Raw genomic sequence first — 27,227 nt, 5'->3', positions numbered from 1 at the left:
ATATTTCAAACCATCCAGGTTAACAAAACTACACTTGGGTTGTTTGGTGCACCCTCAGTATATACACTGGACTTGCTACTTCCTCCACACAGTCTGACTGGTCCACGTCTGTTCACTGCTCGTGATCACTGGATGCAGAACTCTGCAGGACCTTCTGATCAACTTCAAGTGTCAAATGAAAGGAAGAACTTTTTTGGGGGGGTGGTAGTCTGATCTGACAGCAGTGTGTTCGAGGGTGTGCATCCTTTAGAGATTTACATCAAATATCATCTCCTGACAGTCACCGAGAATTCAGGAAAACAAAGTGTGTATGTATAGATTTGAACTGAAGTGACCCAATGACAGTAGGTTGAGTAGGAATGGCAGACAAAACCTCAAAAACAAGCATGAAGCCCTGAAAACAAGCAAACAGCAGCCTGAGACACACACACACACACACTTCCCCCTGACCAGGAACAACACACAACGATGCTGAGGACAGCATCACCTTAATTCTAAGAAATGAAGTGAGAAGAGATTTCCGGGCTGCCGGGAAATCTGATGGCTTAGAACAGAAAAATGAAAGAGATTTTCTCGTCAGAGAGACAGAAAAAACTTCACTATCACCTTTGTAATGTTTCGTAATATGAGAACTGTTAACTCTCTATACTTTTTCTTTCTGATATGGAACCCAAAAGTGTTCAATATTTAATAAATAAATATTTGGTGAAATAAATAAACGCAAATACGTTAAATGAACCACCTCATTCCAGTATAACCTTATTCAAAGGTTTGTTCATGTCAGCCAATCACAATCCTCCGTTAGCCAGTTAGCACCTGTTAGCAAGGGCAACAATGTCAACTAGCTGCTGCTGTATACAAACACAGTGACTAAACCTGTTTAGCTTAGCCTAAAGCTGCTCATGCTAACTATCTAACTGGCTCTTAAAATGGAGTTTGCAGTATGAGCTAGCTTTGCGTGGCTAAAGTGACCACAGCGAAAGTCTTATTTTAGTCTTTAGAGCGTTCTAACATCTTTATATATATATATATATATATATATATATATATATAGAATATATATATATATATATATATATATATACTTTATAGTGCTGACATAACTGACTTAACCAGCTAACGTTAGCTGCCGTCGTTGGCACTTCACTTTGACACTAAACCAAGTTAACGACCCTTTCTAGCTCACCAGCTGAGTAGGTAGCACGTGCAGCCTTGTTATGCTCGAAAAAAAAAGAAACACGTTCATTTCTGTTAATTAGACACAGTGACAGTGAGTTTGTGGCCTTTAGTGTTGACACTGCTCAAGCTAAAAGGTGCTAACTGGCTAAATCTGGGAGAAGTTGCTGAACTTGAACTTCTTGCTAACTTATGAGAGACGAGGCATGTGATAGGCTGACAGGCGCTAAAACTATAAAACCAGAATATAATGTGTTTGTGTCATTTACTATTATTCTTTTTTATTTAATTCCATGCACTTTTGGCCTCCATAGTCTCTCACATGGCTTTTGTTTATTACCTAAAACCCCCCAAATAACGTTAACGAGCTTCCTTCAAATGTCATTTTCATGTTTGTCAGACATCTTGGGTCAGTTATCAACAATTTTGTGCAGAAAAACCAAAAAAAAAAAAAAAAAAAACTCAACATAGATATTTATTTATTCACTCAATTAACAAGTGTAGAAAAAGTCAGTGATTTCCCTCCTCAGTGTTTCAACTTCAACACACATTCTGCTCTCTTCTAGGCTTCAAATGGAACGAGATGACACTTCACTCTCTAAGGGGTGATCTGACAATACACACAGAGCTGTCAGATAAAACTACACATTGCATTAATATACCAAGAGTGCAAGAGAGACGTGCCTTGATGACTTGGTCTATACAATGTAATGTTTGCTGTCTGTTCTGACCGTTTCTGTCAATTTATCCAAGTAATAACCAAGCTGGCCCTCTGTAGTGTGGTACCTTTGTACGCTGATGAAAGCAACAGCTGAAATTGTACATTTAAAAATGTAAGCTTAACGGTCTGCATCCCCAACGAGCACTGAACAACACCAAACTGTTGTTTTCTAAAGCCTCAGTATGCTTCCAACAGACAACTTGTTGAATTATCTACATCTAGACCACAATTGGTCTGGTATACAAGCAATACAGTGGCCAATGATAGCTAACTTTGGATACATATTAATTATGGAGTCATTTCACTGACTTTATATGCAATATTCTCTAACATTTAACATCCTGTAAACTCAACAAAAGTCCAGCTGACTTGATGAAATAATGGGAACGCCATCTTCCCACAAAGCTAGCCAAAAAAAAGTCATTCTCTGGGAGAGATCGGGGCGAGCGAGGAGATAAAAACAAACATTTGAAGCAGACTGAGGTCTTTAGAATCATCAGTAGTGGTTAAAAACCTGAAATCCCGTCTCCGAAAACTGGTTCCAAAATAGAATGTGTTCATCTTCAGGAGAACATGAATGCAGCTTGGTATTTTCTGTGTGCACGTGGGAATTGTAGTCAATCTGCAATCCGGCTGGTAGTTGGAGTAGTTATCTTGCTGTTGACCAAATGTGATGACTGAGAGAGGTGATCCGAATGATTCTATGCTTTGTGTATTTCTACAGTGTGTGTAGTTTAAGTTAGAACAGTGAGAGCTCACTCTGTCTAAAACGTTAACCGTCTCACTTCTAAAAGAGTCAACACGCAGGACTTGCTGACTGTTTTGCTGACTGGGCTATTAAAAACGAAGAAATCCTGTCATAGTGCTGAGTTTTAGTGCACTTGTGTTCTTGCCTCGCTATAGTGCATTTCACAAAAAAAACAAAAAAACAATGTGAAACAAAATATTACAAAGCAGCAATTACTTTCCAACTAAACATACATAGAGTGGCAAAAAACGCATGAGATCGATACACGTTGTAGATTCCTTAAACAAGGTGTACATTCAAAAACCTTACAGCAACATAAAACAAACCTAAAATACACTTTGCTTACGACTCTTTTTTTTTTTTTTGATTCTTCTTCTCATCTTTGAAAAAACTGCTGTACATTTCTGCCAGAGCATAAAATCCTAGATGAACAGTAATGAGGGAGAAGCATAAATACGCTATTTTAGAAATAAGTGTACAGAGCTCGGACTAGTCTCCACTTGAATGAAAAAACAAAACAAAAAAATCTCTCAACCTCCTAATAATTAAGTAATAAGTTAATCACTTCCAACCCTCAGTGCAAAAATATCAAAAACAAACTGAAAGGGAAGAGACCCGGGGAGTCACGTGGACTGTTGGTGTGCACGAGACGGCGAATCATCCCCATGGGAACAAGATTTTCTCAGGCACAAGTACTTAGGCTTTGTCCACAGAGCCCTTGGCAGGTCACTCTTTCTTTTTGAGATTTCTTTTTTTTCCTGAAGTACTCAGAAGCTTCAGTGCGCTGCTCACTCTCACACACACGCGCACACACACAGACACACACACACACACACAGTGCCTGGGGAAGAACAGAGGACCGGGAATGAGACCAGCCGAACTCCTCTTCATCCTTTTCTTCCTCTTCAGTCGGCATTGTCAAGTGCTTCTGAAATGTGGGAGGCTGCGTACTTTAACCGGAATCCACCTGTCAACACACAAGCCACCACATGCACACATACAGAGATGCATCCAAACACACAGAGGATACACAATCAGTGGACAGTTCACACAAATAACACTGAACATTTAAAGGTCATGATGTCAGGCTGTGTGTAGCTTACAAACTGTTTTAACATGCTCACTTTACATCGTTAGAGTATTAATTCAAGTACCTTCAACTCTGAGCTGTGACTGTGAGTGTTTGTGTACCATCCTGGCAGTCACTGGTTTGCTTTGACTTTATTTCTGAATGACGATTGATAGAATGATTGATATTTGTCACGTCCTCTGAGCTGCAGTGCCAGTGTAAACCTGCAGGTGGTGCTACAAGCAGCAGGGCGGCGCACTGACGCGGTCATCCACTGACATGGGGACAGCTTAAGCGTGCAGGAAATTCACCTTTGTCTAACTCGTCCACGACTGTTTGAGCATTGCTGCCAAAGAACCCCTAAAACATATTTGTGTGGACATGTTCCACCGTCTGCCTCAGGGGGGCAGTGACGAGCACATCATCGCTCGGCCAAAATGCAAGAAGGAGATGGACTCCAGTTAAAAAACTAAACTGAAATTTGGGAAGGCTACACAAAGGTGAGATTTGTGCATTGTAAGTTTTGTTTTTTTATATGTGGAAATGTTTCAAGGATGATAACTTCACCACATCCGAAGCAGCATACAGACGCTAACCTTTGATTCTGTCCACGCTTAGTGGATGAGACAGTCCTCAACGGAGCTAAATAATAAGCTGTGAGTCCGTAATGTTAACAAACCTCAAAAGACACTTAAAAACACGTGTAGACGGCGGTCACACCGTCAGAGTGCCTGACTACATGCAAACCAGGGACTGGCACTGGCATGGTACGGTACTCTTGTGGATTAACCAATCACAGTGGATTTTGATGGCAGAGATGTAGCTCAAACAAACTTTACTCTGGTCCCTGACAGCTCTGCTTGTTGTCGTGTCCTGCAGGATAACACACACACACACGTTTGTTTGGTGCAATTTGAATGTTCCGGTGGCACAGCTTCCAAACTGAAGCAAGAGAGCTGAAGCTAAACACCTCACAATATACTCGCCCTAACTTCTCGTAGTCTGGGCTCAGTGTTAGACCTTCTCAATGACTAAGTGGTCCTCTGTTTATCCCTGTTCCGTGTAGCTGCACTACCTTGCTGCGTGGAGTCTATGGAGGGTTGGTTGCAGTCCTGAGCGTAGTGGCCGCTCACCCCACAGTTATAACAGGACACGTTGCCGTTCTTCTTATTGACTCCACCTCCGCCCATGGTAGCAGTGGGTATCATACCCAGGGTGTTCGGGTACACGTGCTGGTAGACGCGCTGGCAGAACGACGCGGCCGGCGCCATCTGCTGCTGGAGGTTGTAGTTTGCGGCCGCTGCGGCTGCCACTACGGCGGCCTGGGTGCCGAGCATGTGCGATGGCACGTCCGCGTGGCTGTGTGCGTGGGTGTGGAGGGGGCCGTAGGGGGGCGGGTGTGCGGGAGGTGGAGCGGTGGGGAAGAAGGGGGACAGGGTGGCCGCACCGTTGGCCTGGTGAGGAGGCTGCGCCTGGGTGAGGTAACTGTTACTGCACAGGCTTGTGAGCTGAGCGAAGAGAGGCGGAGGAACGCTAAACACCTGCCGGGCTGCCGCCATCTGGTGGGCAGGGAAGAATAAGGGGGCCTGGCAGCCGGAGGCGCCGCTGACACTGTTGTTGTTGCTCACGCTGACTCGGCCGCCACAGTTGTTGTGACAACCACAGGTCCCACAGCCCATCGGTTGCTGCTGCTGCTGCTGTGGTTGTTGTTGTTGTGGTGTTGGCTGCTGTGGGGGCAACTGTTGCTGCTGGGTTTGCTGAAGGGTAACAGGGTTGCCAACAGCAGCACTTCCACAGGAAGCGCTGCTGTTGCTGTACGATGTACAGTCGCTGTGCGCCGTGCTGTGAGTAAGCGCTGGGCTGGGACTGGGGGCAGGTCCGGGCGTGTGGGTGGGCACGGCTGGTGGAACAGCTGCTTGTACGTGTCCAGGAGACGGAGCTATTCCAGCGGCTGCAGGAGCTCCTACAGTAGGCATAACAGAGGTGGGGACCGGTGGCAGGGTGTAGGGAGAAGGCAGGCCGGACGGTAAGGTTAAGCCGGGGTGCTTGGCATGCTGTGAAGTCTCCACGTGTGGCAGAGCGGGGGCCAGGCCTGAGCTGACGCCGGCCGGGTCTTGGCAGGGTAGAGGCTGCTGAAGAGGAGAGGAGAAGGATGTGGGGCCAGGAGACATGATGCTGATGGCTCTTACAGAGACCTGGTGTGGACCCTGTGGGGCAGCAGGAGTCGAAGCACTCCCTAGAGCTCCATCAGTGCCGCCTGGGCTGTGAGGCAAAGCTGTTTTGAATCTCTGCACCATGGGCTGCACGGCGGGATTTCCTGAAGGGTGGAGGCCAATAGGTGGAATCCCAAAGGTCGGGAGCATGTCCCTCTTCTCTGGGTCTCCTACTATTCCAGGGCCTGGGATAGCTGAAGGCACTAGGGGCATCTGCATCATCAGTGTCCCAGACGAGGGCTTCACATCGGGGACAATGCTTTGGCTGGGAGGAGGCGCCAGTGGAAGCGGAGAGTCAGCGGCCCCGTTGGGGAGCACGTAGGGCAGAGAATGTATGAAGGGGGAGAGTGGAAGAGGGGGGAAATCTGCACTGGGCTCCGGGCAGACTGGGTCCATTTGGGCCCGGTGGTTCTTGGAAGACAGAGGGTGGACAGAGGTAACCTCCCCCACCACAGCTGGATCAGCCTGGTGGGTGAAGAACATGTCAGGGCCCGGGCCTTTGCTGGAGTCATCAGAGTGACTGTCAGTGTCTGGCGGAGAAACAAGATGACAATCAGCCAACGTTATAACAATATTCTTGAGACAGAAGAGAGAGCCACGCAGTGTGTGTCTGTGTGTGTTTTACCTTTGTTGTTGTCGTCCTCGCTGTCCATGCTCTCTGGTCCTCTGTGTTGAGGGCTGGATGGAGAGCTGTAGCTTTCTGATGATGTTTCACCAAACGTGTCTGGACCAGAACCTCCATCTGCAACAACATACACCCAGTCGCAGACACATCATGTAACAGCACCTCCAATATGTCAAATGAAGCGGAGTGTCAGCAAAGCAGTATAAAGCTGTAGATCTGTGATAGTTATGCATTTTATTTCACATTTTCTCAATTATATTATTGTTCTATTTGATAGATCATGCCTAAGTTTTGGAAATACAGTTCCCATAATACTTTAGGGGATTTAAATAGCCCACTTTTTCTCTCTGTATATTTGTACTGTATTGCACTATTATAACAGTATGAGTGAGCTATTACTGCTTCCTGTCTTCAGCGTACCCACTCATGTACAGACTATCACTGACTGATACTGAAGACAGAGATGATACCTGCAGTGTTAGAAGTGTAGAAAAGTCTGTGAATCATGTCTGTGTGTGTTCGAGTTATGACTTGAGTTTTGGGAAACTGCGGCAATCTGACACTAAGTTGGGTTGTTAAGCCTCCGTGAGCCACTGCTGTTGCCACCGCGACGGCTGGCCTTATCGAGACACCAGCCAGATCCCAACAAGTACCTTCCTGATGTTTTTAGGACAGTGAGGCGCTCTCGTTCTTTTTACATCACGTAGGATCTTTGCCTCATGTCTCTACTTCCTTGCCGCTCCATTCAATAATGACTTCTTAAGGATAATTCATGGATGTGGATGGAAACAGCAGTGGGGACCGTGGACTAACATGTACCCCTTCATTCTTCACGTTGAAAAGCTGCAGCCAATATTAAGGCTCAGACTTTTGGTTTGTATCATTTCAAACTGTTTCATCATCCAATTGTCCACCACAGGGGCCATCCATCCAAACACTGACCTTTCCTCTGAGGTGACAGGGCTGCTCCCAGCCTGCCGTTGGCCACAAAAGCGGGACCCTTCACTTTCCCCTTGTCCCTAAAATGAGACAGGGAATGGAGACAGTCAAGAGAGAGTAAGAAGAGGTACAGATGTGGTGTGCAAAGAGTAGAGAGAGTAACATAAGTAGCTTTAATGGCAGTGACTCTACTCTCTTGTATCCGTACACATCAGACTGATGTCTCACAGTTTCATCCTTGAGCATTGACAGCTGCAGAGTTATGAAACGCTGATCAGCGGTAGCTGACTCACCTGTCTGCGGGCAGGCCTCTGCTCTTTGTTTTGGCGCCCGGGTGGCTCCTCTTCTCACTCTCCGGGTGCTGCGAGGAGGACAGTGAGTCAGAAGAGCTTCATGAGAATCAGCCCAAAACTAGGTCACACAGCATTACAGAGAAACCCTCCAGGATGGTTAATGTGACACTAGAAAGCAAAGAATGACTACACACATAGTAAATTCATCAAATATGTTACATTTTGGTTCCAGCATTCCAGATTCCAGAATTCCTGTTTTTCTTTCTGTTATATCATATTAAAATGAATAGATTTGAGTTTTGGACTTAAAGAATAAACATTTAAAGACATCAACTTGGACTTAGAGGAAGCAGGGCGAATATTTTTCACTATTTTCTAACATTTTCAAGAACAGTTTATCGAAACATTAAAAGAATAACAGATCAAGAAAATAGTCGTAAATTGCATCTGTGAAAAGAAATCAATAAATACAGAGAACATTATCTGCTAAAGGTAATCCAGCAGCACAGAGAGAGAGAGGACGTGCTTCATCAGCAGAGTGCTCTCTCTCCCGCCCACACACATAGTCTTGACCTATATCAGTGAGATTAGCAGTGAGTACTCCCATTCACGTGGCAGTGTGTGACACATCCAGCCACACACACACACACACACACACACACACACACACACACACACAGCCATCATATAACTACAACTGCAATGATTAACTTGTGTTCATGGAATCAAACTGTGAACTGAACTGTGCTGCTGAACTTTACAGTCGAGTTAATCATTTGGCGGACACTGCCGAATACCTGTGCTGCTGTTACACGAGAGAAACTGAACCATCATGGCTGAGCCACGCGCCCAACAAACAATCATCACTGAAATATGATCATTTTATGAGCCTGTGTTTTTAATCAGGACACACCAAGAGATTCTGCTGTCAGACACTTTCATTGATTTCTGCCAGAAGCGGCTGCCAACATTGTTTGAAGCAGACGTCTTCACTCGTCTTCAAACAACACAAATCAATCAATGTGCCTACTACTGGAAATTCAAATTCAAAGGACAGCAAACATCCAAACGTTTATGAAGGATTACTGTGACATGAATCTGTGTACAGAGTAGGGGTCGACTGATACATCGGCCGGCCGATATATTGGGCTGATATTTGCGTTTTTTAAATTCTATCGGCATTGGCCGATACATGCGTGCATTCGCTGATCCGTTAGCGCATTCAGCAGCCATGTGTTGAGATGCTGGAGATCACATGAAGCTCATGCATTGCCCCTCCCTCCCTGGCAGAGAGCAGCTGGTAATGCTGGAAGACTGCCAACAACAAGGGTAAGTTTTCAACTTTTACTGTATTTTGAACTGTCTAATTTAGCTGTATTATCTGCACTCTGAAAGTCTGTCTGTCTCACTGAGAGCGGGAGGGAGCAGTCATCAGAGCGATGTGTGTTTCTTTCTCTTTCTCTCTGCCACTGAAATTAGCGGGTCAACACAGGTTTTTAAACGCTGGTCGAGCCGCTTACAGTCGGCATAGGGCTCCTAGAGAGAGATCAGATCATGGAGTATCATGTATGCACATGAAAACAATTACCTATCACTACTGTACAGCATCTAAAATAAAATAATGTCCATACACTGCAGCGGTGCTCAGTGTTTTTTCACCTCTTCCCCACTGAACATGAGAAGCTCTCTGTTCTCGCTGTGACACATTCATTAAGTGTGAGCAAAGTGATGCAGGTTTGTTAGGTCTGAAGCTGATTGTTAGCTTGTGTTTTTGTTTCTTTTTAAAGGAGTGGCTGAAAAGAAATGAAATTCTGTGTGGCAGCATCAATGTTTCTTTTCTTTGTTTAAATTGAGACTTGTGTAACGTTTGTTATCATTGTGTCATTTTTATCATGTAAATGGAGGAAGAAAAAGCAATATCTGCTTTAAGAATAAAAAAAAACGGCAGCAAATATCGGGGATCGGTTAAGACTGATGTCAAAATAATCGGTATCGGCACCGGCCTTAAAAACCTGTATCAGTCAATCTCTAGTACAGGATTGAAATGCCTGTTCATACAGTGAAATGATCAGCCGTGTAGCAGCAGCAGCAGCAGCAGCAACAGAAAGGTATGCGGCCCTTGCTGCCAGCCCTCGTGCAGCCCTCTGACCTCACCTGCTCAGCTGCCTGGCTGCTCCTCAGTGTGCAGCTCTTCCTCCTCTCTGCTGGACTGTTGAGCTCTGCGGCGTGGCCTGTCCTCCGACTATCCCCCTGTGAGCCCTTGGCACTGGAGAGCCTTTTAGACAATAGAGGAACATGTAAGTATTGTCCTTTGAACAAAAACATGTTTCACTGCTGTGTAAGTAAACACCTCTGTGTATCTTCTATATTCTAACTGAAGTGCTATTGTTTCCTGTAATATAGACTATAGCAGTATTACATCATTGTTTGCTGCAGTGTCCTACTTTGATCAGGGGCACCGATGAGACCAGACCAGGCCTACTTACCCTTGACATGGACTCTTGGCCCCGTGCTTCTTCTTATGTCCCTGAACGTACGACTCTAAATCTGAGACAAAGATCAAGACAGCTGCATCACACATGTGCTCATCAATATTCAAGAGATGTTTTTATAGATGATTTCCCACTGTGATGAGGAAAACACGTGGAAGTAAATGACTTTGGCATTAACAATGACAGATTTTGAAGCTATAGAACAGATATGTGCTGTGTGAAACTAAACCATAAAAGTGTATTGCTTTTTCTATTGCACTACTCCTTTAATATTAGAGGGAGCGCTTATTTAAAGCAGTAAAACGTTCATCTAAGACAGCACGGCCTTCCTGCATTGATGATTCTGATGTAAGCATGAGGCAGGTCAGAGCTGTGGTTACTGCTGCTCGAGCTGACCTCAGTCCAGCACATGATCGGGCAAATATAGCCCAATGAAATATGAGGATTTGAAACAGACTCGGCCTCCCCGGACGACCTCCAAAAATAAACACTAGTTAACTTGGTGTTTACTACGGAGCTCCAGCTATGCCTGCAGTCTGCTGGTCGGTGGGGCTGTTCCTTTGCTTTGTCTGCACACACAATCAGGCCTCATTCACTCATTATACATGCTCCTGTGCATGTCTTTTGTCCTCTGCTCCCTCTCCCTGCCACTACTACTCTCCGCAGAGGGAAAACACACACAAAGAAGTACGTCACTGTGGGAAACAAGTGCAATCATTTCACTTCCTCTCACCTTCCTCCTGACTGGAGGCATCAGAACAGTCTCCCGGGTAGGCCTTACCCAGCTGGCAGTTGCCTACAAAGAAAAAGATATGTTTGTTTTATGGTTAAAAGATGTTGCTAAGAAATGATTAAAACATGCAATCTATGAGCTTTGTTGTGTTTAACTTTTTACCATATGGTTTTGATAGTTGGTAATTACTCTATTACTGAAATTCCTAGTTTATCTCACGTATCATGAATATTTCATGTCTGATTTTAGACTTTTATTTCCTCAACATAAGGTATAAAAGTATTATATTGCTATATAGTTTAATATAAAAACTACAATGTTGTAGTTTTTTTAATTTAATAAACAAGTGAATATAAAATAGACAAAGCTCTACAGTGACTGCTCAACTTGCGTTAGAAGGACAGAACAGAGCAGAGGACATGAGGACACAGCCTCCTTATGGAGGAAGTCAGACTTCTATAGAACAGTTTAAATATTACCCATTCAAAGGCTGGACTGTGTCCAAAATGGAGATTTGATCAATACACATATTGTACATGAAAAGGGAACACATGAGGATGTGAGGAAATCCTTCCTCACATTTACAGCTTAACAGATATTTGCCCACAGTCTGATACTCACATCTGCAGCCAGCAGGTTTTGTCGAGTATGTGGAGTCACAGTTGAAGAAGCTGCAGACCTTTCTGGTCTGCCTGAAGACGGGAGGAGCAGACAGGAACCTTTCCCTGCAGGTGGACAGAGTCAGAGAGAGGATGAGTGAAACCTGGCTGTCACAGTTTCTCTGGAAGGAGAACGATTCACGAGGCAGCAAAGTAACTACAGTACAATTGTAGAAGGCAGGCATTTAAATTCTGTAACATTACCACTCAAACACGTATCCTTCCATTATTATGCCATGTTTTGGCATTTTTAGGATTAGAGTGGTCACCATGGATTTAACGACATCTTGTCCTCATAACAAAGGTCTGACTGAGACTGATTTATTTGACTTTTCTATGTCTAAGAAGAGAAGAATCCTATGAGAATCACTGTATAATAAACCACACGTTCATACTTTAGAAAGCTTTCTCAGTGAACAATGGACTTGTTTTTTTTCACAGAACTGGCCTTTGTGTGGCTAACATGAACATGCAAATTAGTGCTCGGTCAAAACAAACTTTTTGAAACCATCTGTAGGCCTCTCTGTAAACGCAGTGCCAAAACACTGCAGTTACACAGACATGGTGTAGCTGAAATAAATAAAGCTTTCCCTGGCACCGTTAAAGGAGCACTGCACACTGCAGTGCAGCTGGGCTGTGGGCTGGGCTGCTGATGAAAAGCTGGAGTTCAGGCAGATAAGTTTCACTTTGCACAAAATGAAACTGATGGACACCATGGTGTGTGTGTGTGTGTGTGAGTGTGTGAGAGAGAGAGAGAGAGAGAGAGAGAGAGAGAGAGAGAGAGAGAGAGTGAGAGTGTGTGTGTTACTTTTGTGTATCACATAAAGGGCGTAGTTGGATTTAAAAATCAGCCTCACCCCTTGTCAGTGGTCGACGAGCCATCCAGCTATGACACACACACACACACACACTTCTGGGAGACTTTCCCTAACCGTAACCATAAGCACTACTTGTCCAACCCTAACCTTAGCCCTACCCTTAACCTTCACCTAACCTTACTCTTACCCTTAACATAAGTCTTCACCCTAACATTTAATGATTTTGTTTATGGGGACTTGTGTTTTGTCCCCAAAAGGAAGACAAGTTCCCACAATGTGACTATGTCTGATTTATGTCCCCACAACATGAGTAAAACCTGTCCACACACACACATAATATAGCGTCCCTTGTCCAGCATGCCTATGTGTGGTCGGTTGAAGATTATGTTGGGACCTGCTTGAAAGAGATAATCGTATAATCTTGTGATTAAAGTGAAGCTGGATCTCTGGAGCAGAGCTTTTCAAACTGTGAGCAAGAAAGAGAGGGGACGTTCGTGTGCTGTTGTTCTGAACACAACAGGAAGCTGGTTATTGTAGTTTGGCCTGATAATCTGGCCCGCTCACTCGTACGGTCAGCAGTTGGAGAAGCAGTGACTGTGACACAGCCCTGACTGCCTGCTGCTTTTGTTTGGAGTCATAACATGACAAAAAGACGCTCATTAGAACTCCTGCCTGGAGTCCTCACATGTTTTCTTCAGTATCAAAGTACTCTAATGATAGTTGTATGTGCATCAGTGTCTACATTGCAAACAGCACAATTATGCCCAAATACTGACACAGATAACTTAGTTTTTTTTTTTAAGTAGGGTCACAGTTTGAGACTTTTAAAAAACCCTGCTCTAGATCTCTCATTTTTAAAATGTCAGATTTCAGATTTATTCCTTTGAATTATCATGATATTTTACAAAATAGTTAAATGAATATTATTTTAATATAAAAATCTTAACAGTTCATGGATTACATTATAATCTAAGAGATCTTCACTCCTGCCAGTCTAGTATGTAACATGGCTATTCTGTGTTGATGTTGCAAATATTTTTAATACCTGTCCAATATCTCATGTTATTCTTTCACAAAGTGTAAAAAATAGGCTTTTTGTAAGGGGGTCCCTGGCTGAACAAACATTGAGAACATCTGCTCTAGATTGACAAAAAAAAGTGATAACATGTCATAACCAACATCAAACACTGAAAATCTATGGGGAGTTTATGATTTTAATTTAGGGTTTTCTTGGTGAGAATAAAGCCTTTTAAATTCTACTGACTGAATCAAGACACCAGAAAGCACCACAGCATCAATCAGCAGATGTTATATTAGTGTATATGTCTATGTTATACAAGATAAAAATGTTCTTTCTACTATGTAATGCAGAACAAATGTTTATGGTAATATATTGGTGTTTTTTTAACACTGTCACAAGCAGCACAGACTAAGAGAGAAGAAGCTTTGTTGACAATGTTCAATTATGAAACATGTTAAATAATATTTAATTTGCTGCTTTCTTAAACAAATAACTTTATTAAAGAATATCTTTGCATAGATATATCTATGCCAAACCCACATAGAAAAGGTCTATTTTTCCACTTCATCCCAGAAATTCAATACATGGTAATATCATATCAGTCTCAACGGTCAAGCTCTAGAGAGCACAAGAGAGTCCTGGTGAAGTGAACTATGGCACAGTAGTGAGCAGGAATGTATTTCAGATTTATTACATACAGGAAATGACCCCCCCCCCCCTCAAAAAAAATGTTTTCGGGTAAAAGGAGACAGATGTTGACCTCTTATCCTTCCAGAACTCAGACAAACAAAATGAGACGACCACAAGACCATGGTCAAGACTGCAGTCTGCCCTCAGGCAAGGCTGCAGTTTGCAGTGTTTTCATAGCAATCTTATGTGTGTGGCATGAACGCCAGAGAGCACCAAGCAACAGCACAGAGTCCAGACACATTCATCACGTGACGAAGCTGAAACGAGATTTATTTGAACTCTATCTAATTATGAACATGTTCAACGGAGAACAACGACTAAATCTCACTGAAGGAAACCAATGAATAAATGAATCATTGTTCCCAAAGTACAAAGTGTAATCTTAATCAGTAAGATAGTTTGTACAGTTTCAAAAAAAATCATCAAAAAGAACCCTCAAATATTTTTAAGTTAGAATCATTTTAAGAACACTAAAGCCAGATTCATTACAGCAAAAACAAATATTGATCACTAATGCCATTAGTGTTATTAGTCTTGCAACATCCCCATTATTTGACATATGAGATGTATATCTGGGCTAAATGTAACGTACCTGAGGTTCTTCTCCACGTCCCTGCTCTCACTCTGGTCCCCCTGGTTCAGAAGCCTCAGGATGCTCTTCTCAAAGGACTCAGTACACTGATCCTTAGGAAGCTGCAGGAAGAAAGAAAGCTAAAGATGAAATGATTTAGGTCTAAACTTGCTAAATCTGGTATCATATGCAATTCAGCTTTAGTGTTCTTGAATCAGGCTTTAGCCAAAGAATCTGTCAGCATATTAGTCCTTGCCCTGAGAAACTGGCTACTAGACTAATTACTTTATGATCAGTGGTCAAACTTTTTACTTGTACTCTGTACTTTCTTTACTGGAGGTGATAAATAAAAACAAATCTTTTCCCTCTTGTGTGAGTGAACAGTCAAAGCTTTTATCAAACTGTCATTTCTAGACATACAAGGCTTTCCAGAACTTCTTAAACATCAAATTCAAAGACTTTTTTTCAGGACATTCCAGTGCCAATTTACTTAAATTCAAGGACCCAACACAGCATAAAAAGAGACATGGATCCATCTATATTTTCAAAATCTCTGAAGGCTTTGATTTTTCTCCATGAAATTTCAAGTTTATTTGTCATGTGTAAGTTGGTTGTGTAGGTCAACAATACACTGAAATTTGCTGGACGAGAAGGAACTGGTCAGCTCAGCAAAATAGTGTAACAGTACTACTACACATGGGAATAAAAATGCGATAATACAATGCTATAACATTTTAGGTGAAAATGTAATATAAAAAATATAGAAATACAAAATAAAGATACAAAATATAAAAATATACTAAAATAGAATATAAAAATATGATAGTCTAATACGTGTACACAGGTATTGGAGTGAGCTGTATAAACAAACATGATGTTTATGAGATGAGTAGTAAAAACTGTTATTGAGTCTGGTGGTGTGTGTCATTACCTGTTGAGTGATCACTGAAATCTACCTGGCTGTATTATTTGGTCTTAATACGGGTGTAAAATAAATAATAATCTGCCCTGTTCACTGCTTAACTTGGAGAAACACTATTAATTAACTAATAATATCTAATAACATGAATGGGTGTTATGTTTAAACATCCCAGTAAGCCATGATAGTGTAACTGTGAGCCAGCATGGACGATACCAGGATCCTGTATATAACCAAAGGATATTAAAAGACAATATCCACCCCAGAAACAGCCTGTTCACCCTGCTGCTATCTGGCAAGCGATACAGAAGTATCCAGTGCCGTAACCACCAGACTGCAGGGCAGCTTCTTCCTCAGGCTATGAGACTCATCAACTCCTCCGCACTACACTGGTGAAAAATGTTTTTCCTGTGTAGGCTCAAGGAGCTACAATGTGGCATTTCATTATGAAACTTTGTAAAGATAACCCTGAAAGTGAAGCGTTTATTTTCTGTGAACACGTTTTGAGCTCTGTCACACAGACACTGTCCATGGTGCTGATACACTCAGGTATCGCCTCATATGACACAAACCAAAAATTCTGCTTTAACCAAAAACGCTGTAAACGTACTATCAACACTTCCAGCGCATACTGAAGATTCTACACTGTTAACAATACATCTGTGCTAAAGCTAAATTTATTTAGTGAATGACTACCATGCTGACAGATTCTTTTAGCTGAGTTAGACCAGAGAATATTCAATATTTTGAATTATGTGGCTACATAATGGTTCCCATTTCACTAGCACTACACATATCAGAACCCAAAACATATTTTGTTCTGTTTATTACACATGTAACTACAGGTAACTACCCTGTAGTGTTTTGGGCTTATGTGCTGCCAAAACACGACCTACACTCAACAGTGTGCCTGAAACATTCTAAAGGAGCACTGAAGCCGCTGTCGATCCGCTAACGATACTTTGAAACTGATGTTGCTCTAGCTAACAGGCGCTAACTGGCTACATGTGGTCGCAGCTGTTGAGCTTGCTGGTTTCAAAAGAGAAAGGGGACATGGGATTGGCTGAAAGGTGAGAGTGCAGACTTGAAAAAGGACATTCTGAAAGAAAAGTATATTGAAAGAAAAATGCTAGCCAACAAAGCGAAACAAAGATAACAGGTTTAGTTTTAAGATGTTTTCAATGATTTCACACATTTTGATTGGTTTAATTTATTTCATAATGTCTCTTTCAGTATTTAACACTTTGGAGTTGCATATACAACACAACAGTCCTAGCTAGAGTGATGACAAGAACTGTTTTTTCATGTTTGTGTGACTGGTTGGAGGATCTGTAACTTAAGCTACTTTGTCTTTTACACTGGATTGGAGGGGAAAAAATCAATAACTTGAATCAATAACAACAAAAGTGTGTACCTTAAGAAGGAAATTCTCCAGTTCCAGATGGGTTTTGGTCACACTGCTGGAAGAAGAATCTGACCACTTCACCTGAAACACAGCACAGGACATTCTTCATCACCACACAGGCTATATTCACAAAGCTGACATCAGTATTAAAGGAAAGGGGCTCACGCTCGTGCTTCATGGTACAATGCCATAGTGAAAAGTCTCAGGTACTTTTTAAATATCTTTTCCACAGCAGATAATACAACCTCAATCTAGGGCGGGATTGTTAGCTGACTGTCAACATGATGCCGTGTGAAACTGTGACATTATCTTCAGTACGAGATAAACACATAAAAAAGATGGTGTTCTTGATTCTCGGTATGTGGCTGCTTGTCACAGCAAAGAGACAATCTTTGTTTTAGAAAAGGCTGAAAGTGGCAAGACAAAAGACTGCTGAAAGTTTGAGAAATCCTACATCAGAGCGCAGCCGGCAAGACCACACTATTTTCTCTGTGTGGTCTGCAGTGTTTTCACTCCACCTCGTATTATTGAGTACCAGATACTGCCCACAACGTTTGTCAGTGGAAAATCAAAAAGAACGAGTCGAGTGGAGCCGTACCATGCGGTGGAAATAATTCCACTAACAAAACACAGTGAGTGCTGTGGGAAAGTGAGAAAGCAGGTCAACTCCCCACCCTTAAAGTCTACACACACACACAGACGTCCCTTCTCATCTCTCCCTGTAATCATGTACAACTGTATGATAGTTACACCCATACAGAAGACACATGTGCTAAGGTTATGCAATAGCTGATAATAAAATTTAAAAAAAATTGTACTTCACATATTTGTTCAAATGTATTGAGCACTTTCTGTCCTCATAGAAAATTACCAAAGAAAATTAATAACCATGGACATGTGATGATGTAAGATATATTCATGATGTATCATTCCTGTTGAGGCACAGTGTGATATCTTTTCTGAGCTGCATGAGCTCATGAGTTACTCATGATCGAGAATAACTGTATGAGGAAGTTAGGAATATATTAATAAAGGGCACAAAGGAACAAAAGGCTTAAACAAAGTCCTTTGTGAATGGTGAGGTAACATCAGACAGACTGATTGTGGCTGGCTGATAATCAGTACAAATGATCAATGTTCATTGCGCCAAAAGAAATGATCAGAAATCAGCAGATATAAACTCAAACTGTGCTCACACTGTCTGACCCATTATGGCCATGTGAAGGCCGACTGTACTGTTTCTGTTTCCTCTAATAACTAATAACTGCTTTCTGGATGCATTGGTTGTGTGTGCTGATAGCAGCGTTAGGATGGGCTGTGTGAAGAGTCACATGATGTTACACAGCATCTTATTCAGTTTATGACTCAACACGCAACAACGCAACTGTGGGAGTGCCTCACTGTCTTAACGCCACTTGAATTTAGAAGGACAATCACAAGGGACATAATGCAAACTATTTGGAAATATGGAAAATAAATTAGGCAATGAAGATATTAAGAAATGTATTTCTAAATATATAAATGTGTCAGTATAGTTCAGTGAAATAAATACATTCAAAACTTTTCTTTAGAATAAAAGACTACTTTTATTTTATAATGTCATAATAATTTCCCAGATCTTTTTATATCTGTTATTGTATATCCAATAGAGAGTAATCTCACAGAGCAGTGAGACTGAACACAGGTAATACAGTAACATTACAGAGGAGCTTTTCTTGTTGGGTTTGATTCCCGGCAGCCCGGACATCCTCTGCTTCAACTCTGAAGAAACTGCTAACTGCTGCTAATGGTAGCTGCTGTTAGCTCTTTAGCTCAGTTAGCCATGCTAGTAAGGCCCAGTTCTGTTGCCTATTCGCCCCGTTCTGGTTGTACTGCTCAGTTAACAACAATATTCCCTGCTGGGCCCCCCGCCCCAGGACTCCCGGGGGTTCAAAGCTCCGGTGATACTGGTGTAAACACACTTCCCTGGTACTCGGAGCTCAACAGTGACAATTAGCTTTTTAGCAACAAGTAAAGCTATCTGACCAACAGGAAACTCACCGAGAGTTATGGACATAAATGTAGATTTATGAAAGAAAGGTTTTAATTTAGATCTTTTTCTTTAAAGTTATATTTATTGATATATTTATAAGCCATTTGATTTATTAAAGGCTTACTTTCATCTGTATAATTATTTAATTCATATTTTATACAGTCAGGCTTTAATAAGCTTAGTGTATTTCACTCAAACTGGATGTCCTTTGCTCATTGTAAATGAGGCCTAACTATTTCAGTTCACATTAATGACCGCACAACCACCACGGTTGGTGGAATTTTGCTATTTGGGATTGGGTACAGTATGGTAATAGACTAAGACTACAGACTAAGTACTGTGTGACTCAATATATACAGAAACATGAACACTGTTGATAGCTGCCAATGAATGAGCGTTCCCAGTAAAACAGAAACTTTACTTTTAAACTCAGTAACTAGACGTTGACTATATAAAGGAAAACTGCAAGAATCATATGGTTAACACACACACATTTACAGTGTCTCTTACATAGATGTTCCACGTGAATGAAGTTGATGTTCAGCATTGGTCCCAAAGATCAAGACCTGAACATCCGTATATCAGTGTGAGCCTTTTTAATCAGCAGAGCAGCAGGAAACTCTTTGGAGCCATTGATGACAAAAAACAGCAGATAGCCATACACTCTTTAGCTTCTAATGAACAGTATTCATATCAACAGATGGAGAATATTTATGCTACACAAGCTCATTAATGCAGTGTAAATGTATGTGCTACTGTGTGTGTGTGTGCATCAGTACTTTGGTCCAGTATAAACAGATGGAGAGTGAGAACGGCTCACTGTTGTGACCGCTTCTGGCTCGACTGTCAGAGCTCGGTGAAGCCAACAGGACTTAGTCTCTCCTCTCCATCTGTCTGACTGAGTGTGAGTGTTCTGTAAATGAGTGCTAACACTCCCATTTGTTAGTGTGAATGAGTGTTTGCAGACCAGTCATTTTTATAACCTTACAAGCTCATCTGCAGTGACGAGCTATCACAAGCTTGGTACCACACAGGCTTTACTATTGAACTGGAGCCTGGGATCAGCCGAATGCAATGGCCAAAAAATGAAATAAAGGGTTTCTTCTCCAGCTTTGTTCACCACAGTTAACCATCAGAATCACAATTGTACCTGTAACAACACAGACACGTGTAGAATTGAGATTTTTCTTGCATGGTCAAGTCCAACTTGGGTGCTACAACACGCAGGGCAGCAGTCCAGTTCGAATCCTGCTCAACTCAGGCTGGCACTAGTATAAGCAGCACAATGTGCCACAGGGAGAGAGTGATGCCAAAGAACAAGAGTAGCAGACACCTTATTTGCACAAGCTAGCGTATGAGGGCTTTTAACTGACGGCCGTGCGTAATGAACAGTGAGATGGTGATTCAGTGATGAGACAACCAGCAGCAGAAGCAATCGCCACGTGCTCCAATCAGTGTGACTAACACCAACTTTAAAAGAAGGCATCAGCAGATGCAAGTGTCAGAGCGTGCATCTGTTTGTTGTAAAGTAAAATCTACATATAACGTACGTATAATGTCTGTTTGTCTGTTTCAAAGTCTTTCAAACTGTTCACAGCATCTTTCAACACAGTAAATTAACCATTCCTTCCCAAGTCTGTGTGTGTGTGTGTGTGTGTGTGTGTCCAGCAGGTGCACAGACATACAGTAGCTGCACTAATGCTGTCTGAATTCAAGCTTACAAATGCGAACACAGCATCGTGCTAAAAGAAGACTTCCACTGAACATCTAACCCTGAAGCAGAGCAGAGCAGTGTGTGTGCGTGTGTGTGTTACTTACCTCAAAGTTGTACTCTTTGTCTATACTGGTCCGCGAGATGCCCCTGAGCACGATTCCCTCTATATGCACCGCTGCAACAACAACAGGCACCAATAATAAACCATTATGACTCATTCTCTCCAACAAGTAGGACAAAGGCGATGCAGCCATCAGGACTATTAGAACCACTTACTAGTATGAGTCTACTGAGAGCCTGCATGAGTAGCAGAACTTACTATGAATCAACTAGTGCTTTCTGTGTGTCCGGGCAACATTTCCAATTTAAAAAGGTTATTAAAAGAAATCCAGAGAGCTGTGAGCAGGATTTGTTTTATGTTCCTGTTCCAGTTGTCAACATGAAAAACATTTAAAAAGCTACAGGGTGAATTAAATGAGTAAACACACGAAGAAGAAATCACTGTTTAATGGAAGAAACCTGTTAGTCTGGCAGGTGTTTGTCGCTTGTGTTTATTCTAAGACTACTTTGGCAGACTGATTGAATCCACAAATCTAACTGTTTCCCAATCCCCTGCTGTACCAGCAGCAAATCAACAGTAATTAGTATGTGTGTGATACGTGCACAGCTTCCTCTATTCACCTTCTCTTTGTGTTGCCCAGCGGCTGGAGCATCGGCTCTGGCACGGGGGATGGGAGGCCGCGCAATCCCCCAAACCTGCTGGGGAAGGCAGGTAGTCGGTGTTCTGAGCCGTCAGCTCCTGCAGACGAATAGAAAACAAAGTTAAGAGTCTCATGCTGGTCTGTCTGGTCTGTTCTGGACTGTAGATGACAGCATGTCTGTCTAGATTTTTAGCTAATTATAAAAAAGACACTGCAAAAACAGAACCATCGCAGCGGCAGAACAACTCTTCATGTTGCTTAAGTTGGACCATCTACATCAGTAGTGGCTTGTTTTGGTTTCCCCAGAACTTATTGTAGTTTCATGTGTCATTGTTAGGAGAATAATAGCCCAATACTTAGTTTGTAATACATTTTTGGTTTTGGTCTAAACATCAGTCTCTGATGAATTACAATCTTCACAATTATAAAAACAGCATGCGCTGAGCTGCAGCGTCCCTGTTGGATTTGAAGACAAATAAAGCATCACTGCCTGACAAATCAGACATTATGTAAACACAAAGAAACTCCAGGAACCACTCATTGCTTTTGTTTGTTTGCTTCCAGCCGTCCTCTCACTCGCTCTGCTCTCTCCATCAGTCCACAGACTCAAACTGACAACTGATTTTATTAAGAGCAGTGCATCTTCACCAGGCCAGGCCCCGACTCACAATAAGTGATGTCGACCCTGTAGATTTATCCAGAACAGAGACAGTATTATATCAAACTGGGTGCAGCTTCAAGGATCGCCCACTGTGATAAGTCAGCTTTGAACAAAGAAGGTTAAAGTTTGATACCAAGCTGACGGCTTTTATTTTCACTGCCTTCAAAATACAATTTAAACAGTCCCTTATTAGAAATGATTGTTCTTCTACAACATGATGAAACCTATAAATTAGTTCACACTTTATTAAAACCCTCTGTCACTTTGGGACGGCAGCTGTGACAGGTATGTTACTTTCATGGGTCATCTTCTTGTTGCGTGTGATAAAGAGTGTTTGCACATTTCTGGACTGCATACATACCCACTGCTCTTTATTAACTAACCTGTCAGAAATGACTTATGTAATCACACTTCCCCAAAAATTACTGAGAGAACAGCCTTAATCTACAGAGCTAGATGTGAAAATATTGGGAGGAGGACAATCAGGGATCAGAGCCACATCTTATCTTACCAAACCAAAATTGTTGATTTTTGGAACAATGGAAAAGAAAGGAAGACTGTTTGGATGAGTTTTATTTTGTTCCTGTCGAGTGTAAATGAAGTGTCACGGTGTCATGTGGTAAAATGTCAGTGGAGTCTGGTAGAACTGCTGGTTCTGCTTAAACAAAAAAGGATCTTAGTCAAATCTTAGTCTTTCTCTGTTGCGATCATTTTTATAATGATGTCAGACATTTCATGACAATAATAAGGACTACACAGTGCACCTTCACAGCTGCTGGCAGCAGCCCCCTTACTCAATACTGGACCAGTTTAAAACACTGTTGTCCTCATTCATCTCCTGGACACAAAAACATGGGAATTGGGAATTACCCAAGCTTCCCTTAAAAATCTTTTAATCTTATACTTATTTATAATAGATAAGGAAATTCATTTCCAATAACTGCTCAGTGAACTGAAGCATCACTAATGTAATGTACCACGTGTGCTTTAGACACTTGCACAGGACCCCGAAGGGTGAGGGGTTGTTGGTGTGCTGCTGGGAGGCTCTTACACTTGAGAGTGGGCTACACAGCAGCTTTGCATTCCTGACATGACTTCAGATTAGGAAAGTGATTTTTCCCATTTTGGACGTGTACGCACTGAGACAATCAGTCAGTGGAAACCAACCTCTTATGGCCTTTGTTAAACAGTTTCCAGGGAGAAACCCTGACCTGTCCATGGTCAGAGGACCAGTAATCCATCCTCACCTCAAACACATACAGTACAGTAACTTCATGTATGATTTCACCCTATGATTACTAATTAATAAGCCCAACCAGAGGGGAGGAAACAGGTCTACTGAGTGAAATCAGCTGTTTGAATTAGTTATAGTGTCTGCTAACTCTCGGACCACAATGCTCAATGATTCAGGACTTACAGATGAATGACAGGATAAGTGCTTAACTGATGGAATACTGTGTAAAAACAGACCATCTCCTGGCTCCTAACACCTCTGCTGAATACTGAAGTCCACTGTGTAGTCTCCTCAAACAGCTACTAGATGCTGACACCAAGGAAGCTCAGACATTCGTGACGTTACAAAAAGGTTTCAACTTTTCATCTGTGCGTCCTTGAGGCGGTTCTGTAATTTAGTGGTATGTTTGGAATTGTGTTTGATCAGCAGGTGTCTTGAGGTTGCAACTTCCCACGCCAACTCCACCCGGGCTCCCGTCTCTTTAAACAAAGCTGTGCTTTCTGGCTTCTGTAACTGACAAACACTAAAGCCGGACTCCAGGGGCCTGCTATACACAAAGAAGGGCTACAGAGTTGTGTGCATACCATTGTAAAAAGGCAAAAAAAAAAAATCTGGAAGACCGATTGATTCTCAAGGTTTAGTCGGGAAATTCAATTCAGACGTGCTCTGCTGGAAAAGCAGACCACTTCCTAATTTCCCAGAGAGGCTACCTCCGTATACGAGAACCAAATGTGCCACTGGAATGGTTTTCTTTCAGGTGGCAACATGTAAACAGGGACATCATTGTGCAACTAGGCTTGCATACCATCGAAACAACACATCCTGCTAAGCCTTAATACAAACGCTGCTTTGCCTAACACAGGCATGACTAACCCTGTTATGTAAATAAGGTCCTCCTTACACACATGCTCCAATGTCCAGGCCACTTTATGATATCTGAGCTATCAAAGGATCTGACTGGGAATGACAGACTAATCAAATGAGGGAGAGATGTGTGAAGAAAAAAAAAGGTTAAAGCTCAGTCTAGTGATTAAAATCATAATTAACAGCGCTGGTAACCTTGGCGATTAACATGATTACTGTGCCTAATAAAAGAAACTTGACAGGTATAAAGCAGCACAGACTCTATCTGATTAATAAAACCTCTATAACAAAGGAGGAAATAATCCGTATAATCAGCTGCTGTCTGTTTGGTTGGAGTGAAACCCTGCAGACGGCCTTAAAAAAAAAAAAGCCACAAGTGAATGTGGAACTCCTGCCGCGGCGGACACGGCGCAGGGCAGCCGGAGCAGCAGCAGCAGGCTGTGGGATAAATCCCGCCAGAGCTCCGCTTGGCATTTCATGGATGTAGCTTTAATAGAGACGCAGCTTAGCGTCCCGTAAGCCCGTTAATGACTTTCACTACACACAGCGACGTGTGTAGCCCGCGCAGACACACACAGCACCGACGAATAGTTACATAATGTAACAAAGGCGACACAGTCAAGGCGGTCAAACCGTGGGTTTGGCTCGTGTGACCGGTTAAAGGCACCGGCCAAACTTCAGCTGCTGGCCGGTTAACCGGCTAGCGTCTTATGTCAGCTAACTCTGTTAGCATTAGCGGTCCCGTTTGGGACGACATGACAGGAAGGGGTCGTTTCCTGCCCCCAGTGTCCGTGTGTAATGTGATATTATGTTAATATCTAATTAACTATACATGTTTATTTGTAATTAAGTTGCAATTTTTTCTGCCAGGTTGCCTGAAACGTCAACTCCAACCTGAGGCGCACGGTTGAAAGTTGAGCAACTTCTGAGCTACCTCAGCCGTTAACGTTGCTGAATGGTTGGTTACCGTTGTCTGGGCGCTCGCTCTGAGCTGGCTCTGACGTCTCTCCTCCTCGATGGCAAGTTCGATTTTTTCCAGCTGCCCTCGGACCGTCTCTCGTTGGTGGAAGTGAAAAGCTGGGTGCAAAGAGGCCATGGTAAAAAGCAGCGCCAGCTGCTCCAGAGGTCCTGCCGCCGCTTCGCTGGAGGAGAAGCCGCAGTTCTGCTCTGAGCGCCCGTACACACTCCCGTCCTGACACGGCGGATGGGGCGAGTGGTGGTGAGTGTTCCTGAAGGGTGGAAGGGAGTAGTCGTAATTTTTGTAGAACAAGGCCGGATCTACATGGCTCAGTATCCGAAAGAGTATTCCCGCACACTCCCTGCTGTCAGACCCGAGGAGGGACAGGCAGACCAGGAGTTTGGACCTGACCACCGGGTCAATCACGTCCGTTAAAACTCCCAAATCGCTCGGACTATTCGCCCGAAACTCGAAGTCCCTTAAAACATGGTAATCTTTTCTAGCCAGATCCTCTAAGTAAGATCCCAAAAAGCGGAGCTCCAGGGGTTGGCACATATGTAACAGCCCGCACATGAACTCGATCCGCTTAGCGGGGTTTAGATGTAGGCCGAACCACTCGAAAACAGTCTCCTTGTCCAGCTGGGATGGATGCACAAAAGGTCTGGGCGACTCATCCGGTCTGTCCGACACCGAAGAGGAAGGCACAGCCCTGGGAATATGTCGGTGCTCCGACTGATCCAGTGAATCGTCCTCGGCCGTCTCGTCGCCTCCTTCCTCGCCCGTTTTCATCGGTAGCTTCATTTTCAGCATTATCGGCGCCGCGGGTGAGCCTTCAAAGTATAAATAACGGACCAATATACATTATTGATAACTCACACCGTTTGGTAACGCTGCAAAGAGAGGCGACCTGTCCGTAGTTTAACAGTGTTTTCACTGTTAGCTGCTGAAGTGACGCGGCGGCGTCCTGCAGCCATACATCCAGCTCTGCTCTGGAGCCTACGCTGCTTTCTTCTTCTACTCCTCATTTCCGGCAGAGTAGCTATGCGCGGTTAGCACATTGCTGCCACCGCGCGGCTGTTAGACGACTTGCCGCAGCCTACATAAATGAACATATATGAATAATACAAATGTAGGCTACTATTTATATCTTCGCTCTGACCATTACGCGGTTCTTTTAACGACTGGAGTAAGCCTATTACCCCTCCAGCATTGTGGTACACCGTCCTTAACACCTGGCCCATCCTAGGGACCATTCCTGCCATTTGCTTTGTTTATTTTTTATTAAATGTGGCTGTGTTGAATGAAAATTGCTAAAATTTGGTCAAAGATAATCATTTTTAATGTTTTTTAGAATTGTCATCTCAGTACTTTATTAAGCCTAAAATGGCTCAGCAACAGAAATGCATCCTTAATAGATCCTAGTGGCAAAAAGTGCCCCATTAAAAACCATTAAAAACACTTTTTTTGATCCCACGTTTATCCTAACATAAATTAATGCATTCCTTTATGTCAAGATTTCATTTTGGACCACTGGCTTTAAATTTGTAGTTTTTATATTTGTCCACCATGTGGCGCCATTTTACCCATTCAGCGCGTGCAGCAAAGTTTCACACGTTTTACTGTTTTCTGCGAAAGAAGTGTGTGCGCTTTTGATGTTGGATAATGGTGTGTGTGTAAAAAAAAAAGCGTCTGTGTGTGCGTGTGTGTGTATGTGTGTGTGTGTGTGTGTGTGTGTGTGTATGTGCCATAATAATAGTTAGCCATTAGTCATTGAAATGTATTTTCTGGAAATTATTTTAGTTTTTTTGTTTTTTTCATAAAAAAACAGCAGAGTTATGTAAACATACTGGCATTTAAAGGGTTAAAAACCAAAAAAATATAATTAATATTTGATATGTATATTTCAGGCTGAAGTAGTTCTAAAAGACTGACGTGTTTAAAGTGGAAAAAAATATTATTATATATTATTTT

The 27,227-nt window shown here is 42.6% G+C and overlaps 2 protein-coding genes across 3 annotated transcripts in view; one reads left to right on the top strand and one right to left on the bottom strand.

Annotated features, from left to right (window-relative positions):
* Positions 1–1,084: 1,084 nt before the first annotated feature.
* On the bottom strand, positions 1,085–26,297 carry zcchc2 (zinc finger, CCHC domain containing 2). 2 transcript variants are annotated; one of them, XR_003461549.1, is made up of 14 exons: positions 25,266–26,297; positions 21,520–21,637; positions 20,943–21,013; positions 17,102–17,173; positions 14,790–14,890; positions 11,631–11,734; positions 11,010–11,072; positions 10,271–10,331; positions 9,939–10,059; positions 7,785–7,852; positions 7,495–7,571; positions 6,553–6,669; positions 3,800–6,457; positions 1,085–3,612 (listed from the first exon to the last, which is right to left on the bottom strand). XR_003461549.1 is itself a non-coding variant. In XM_019259439.2 (14 exons), the coding sequence occupies exons 1-14, from the start codon at positions 26,064–26,066 to the stop codon at positions 3,551–3,553; spliced, it is 3,504 nt and encodes a 1,167-aa protein (XP_019114984.2). In that variant the 5' UTR covers positions 26,067–26,297; the 3' UTR covers positions 1,085–3,550. The 2 variants fall into 2 exon arrangements, 1 of the variants encoding a protein (XP_019114984.2); XM_019259439.2 differs by having other exon boundaries at positions 4,790–6,457.
* The window catches only part of LOC104934433 (collagen alpha-1(XXI) chain-like), a 73,820-nt gene continuing 71,994 nt past the window's right edge, over positions 25,402–27,227 (top strand). The window contains exon 1 of the mRNA XM_027274074.1: positions 25,402–25,517. The gene's annotated coding sequence lies outside the window, so the exon portion shown is untranslated. The remainder of the gene's footprint in view (positions 25,518–27,227) is intronic.

The sequence above is a fragment of the Larimichthys crocea genome, chromosome XXIII, assembly GCF_000972845.2.
Source record: "Larimichthys crocea isolate SSNF chromosome XXIII, L_crocea_2.0, whole genome shotgun sequence".
Taxonomy (NCBI): domain Eukaryota; kingdom Metazoa; phylum Chordata; class Actinopteri; family Sciaenidae; genus Larimichthys; species Larimichthys crocea.
The sequence above is the reverse complement of the archived record's forward strand: the minus strand, read 5'-3'. Positions and strand labels throughout refer to the sequence as shown.

Bases quoted from the DNA above. Each gene is read 5' to 3' on its own strand.
- zcchc2 (XM_019259439.2), bottom strand. From the start codon at position 26,066: ATGCTGAAAATGAAGCTACCGATGAAAACGGGCGAGGAAGGAGGCGAC. The intron at 14,891-17,101 runs GTACACACTTTT...TTCTTCCTGCAG, and splicing joins TGGAGAATTTCCTTCTTAAG to CTTCCTAAGGATCAGTGTAC. The intron at 6,670-7,494 runs GTCAGTGTTTGG...ATGTTGTTGCAG, and splicing joins CCTGTCACCTCAGAGGAAAG to ATGGAGGTTCTGGTCCAGAC.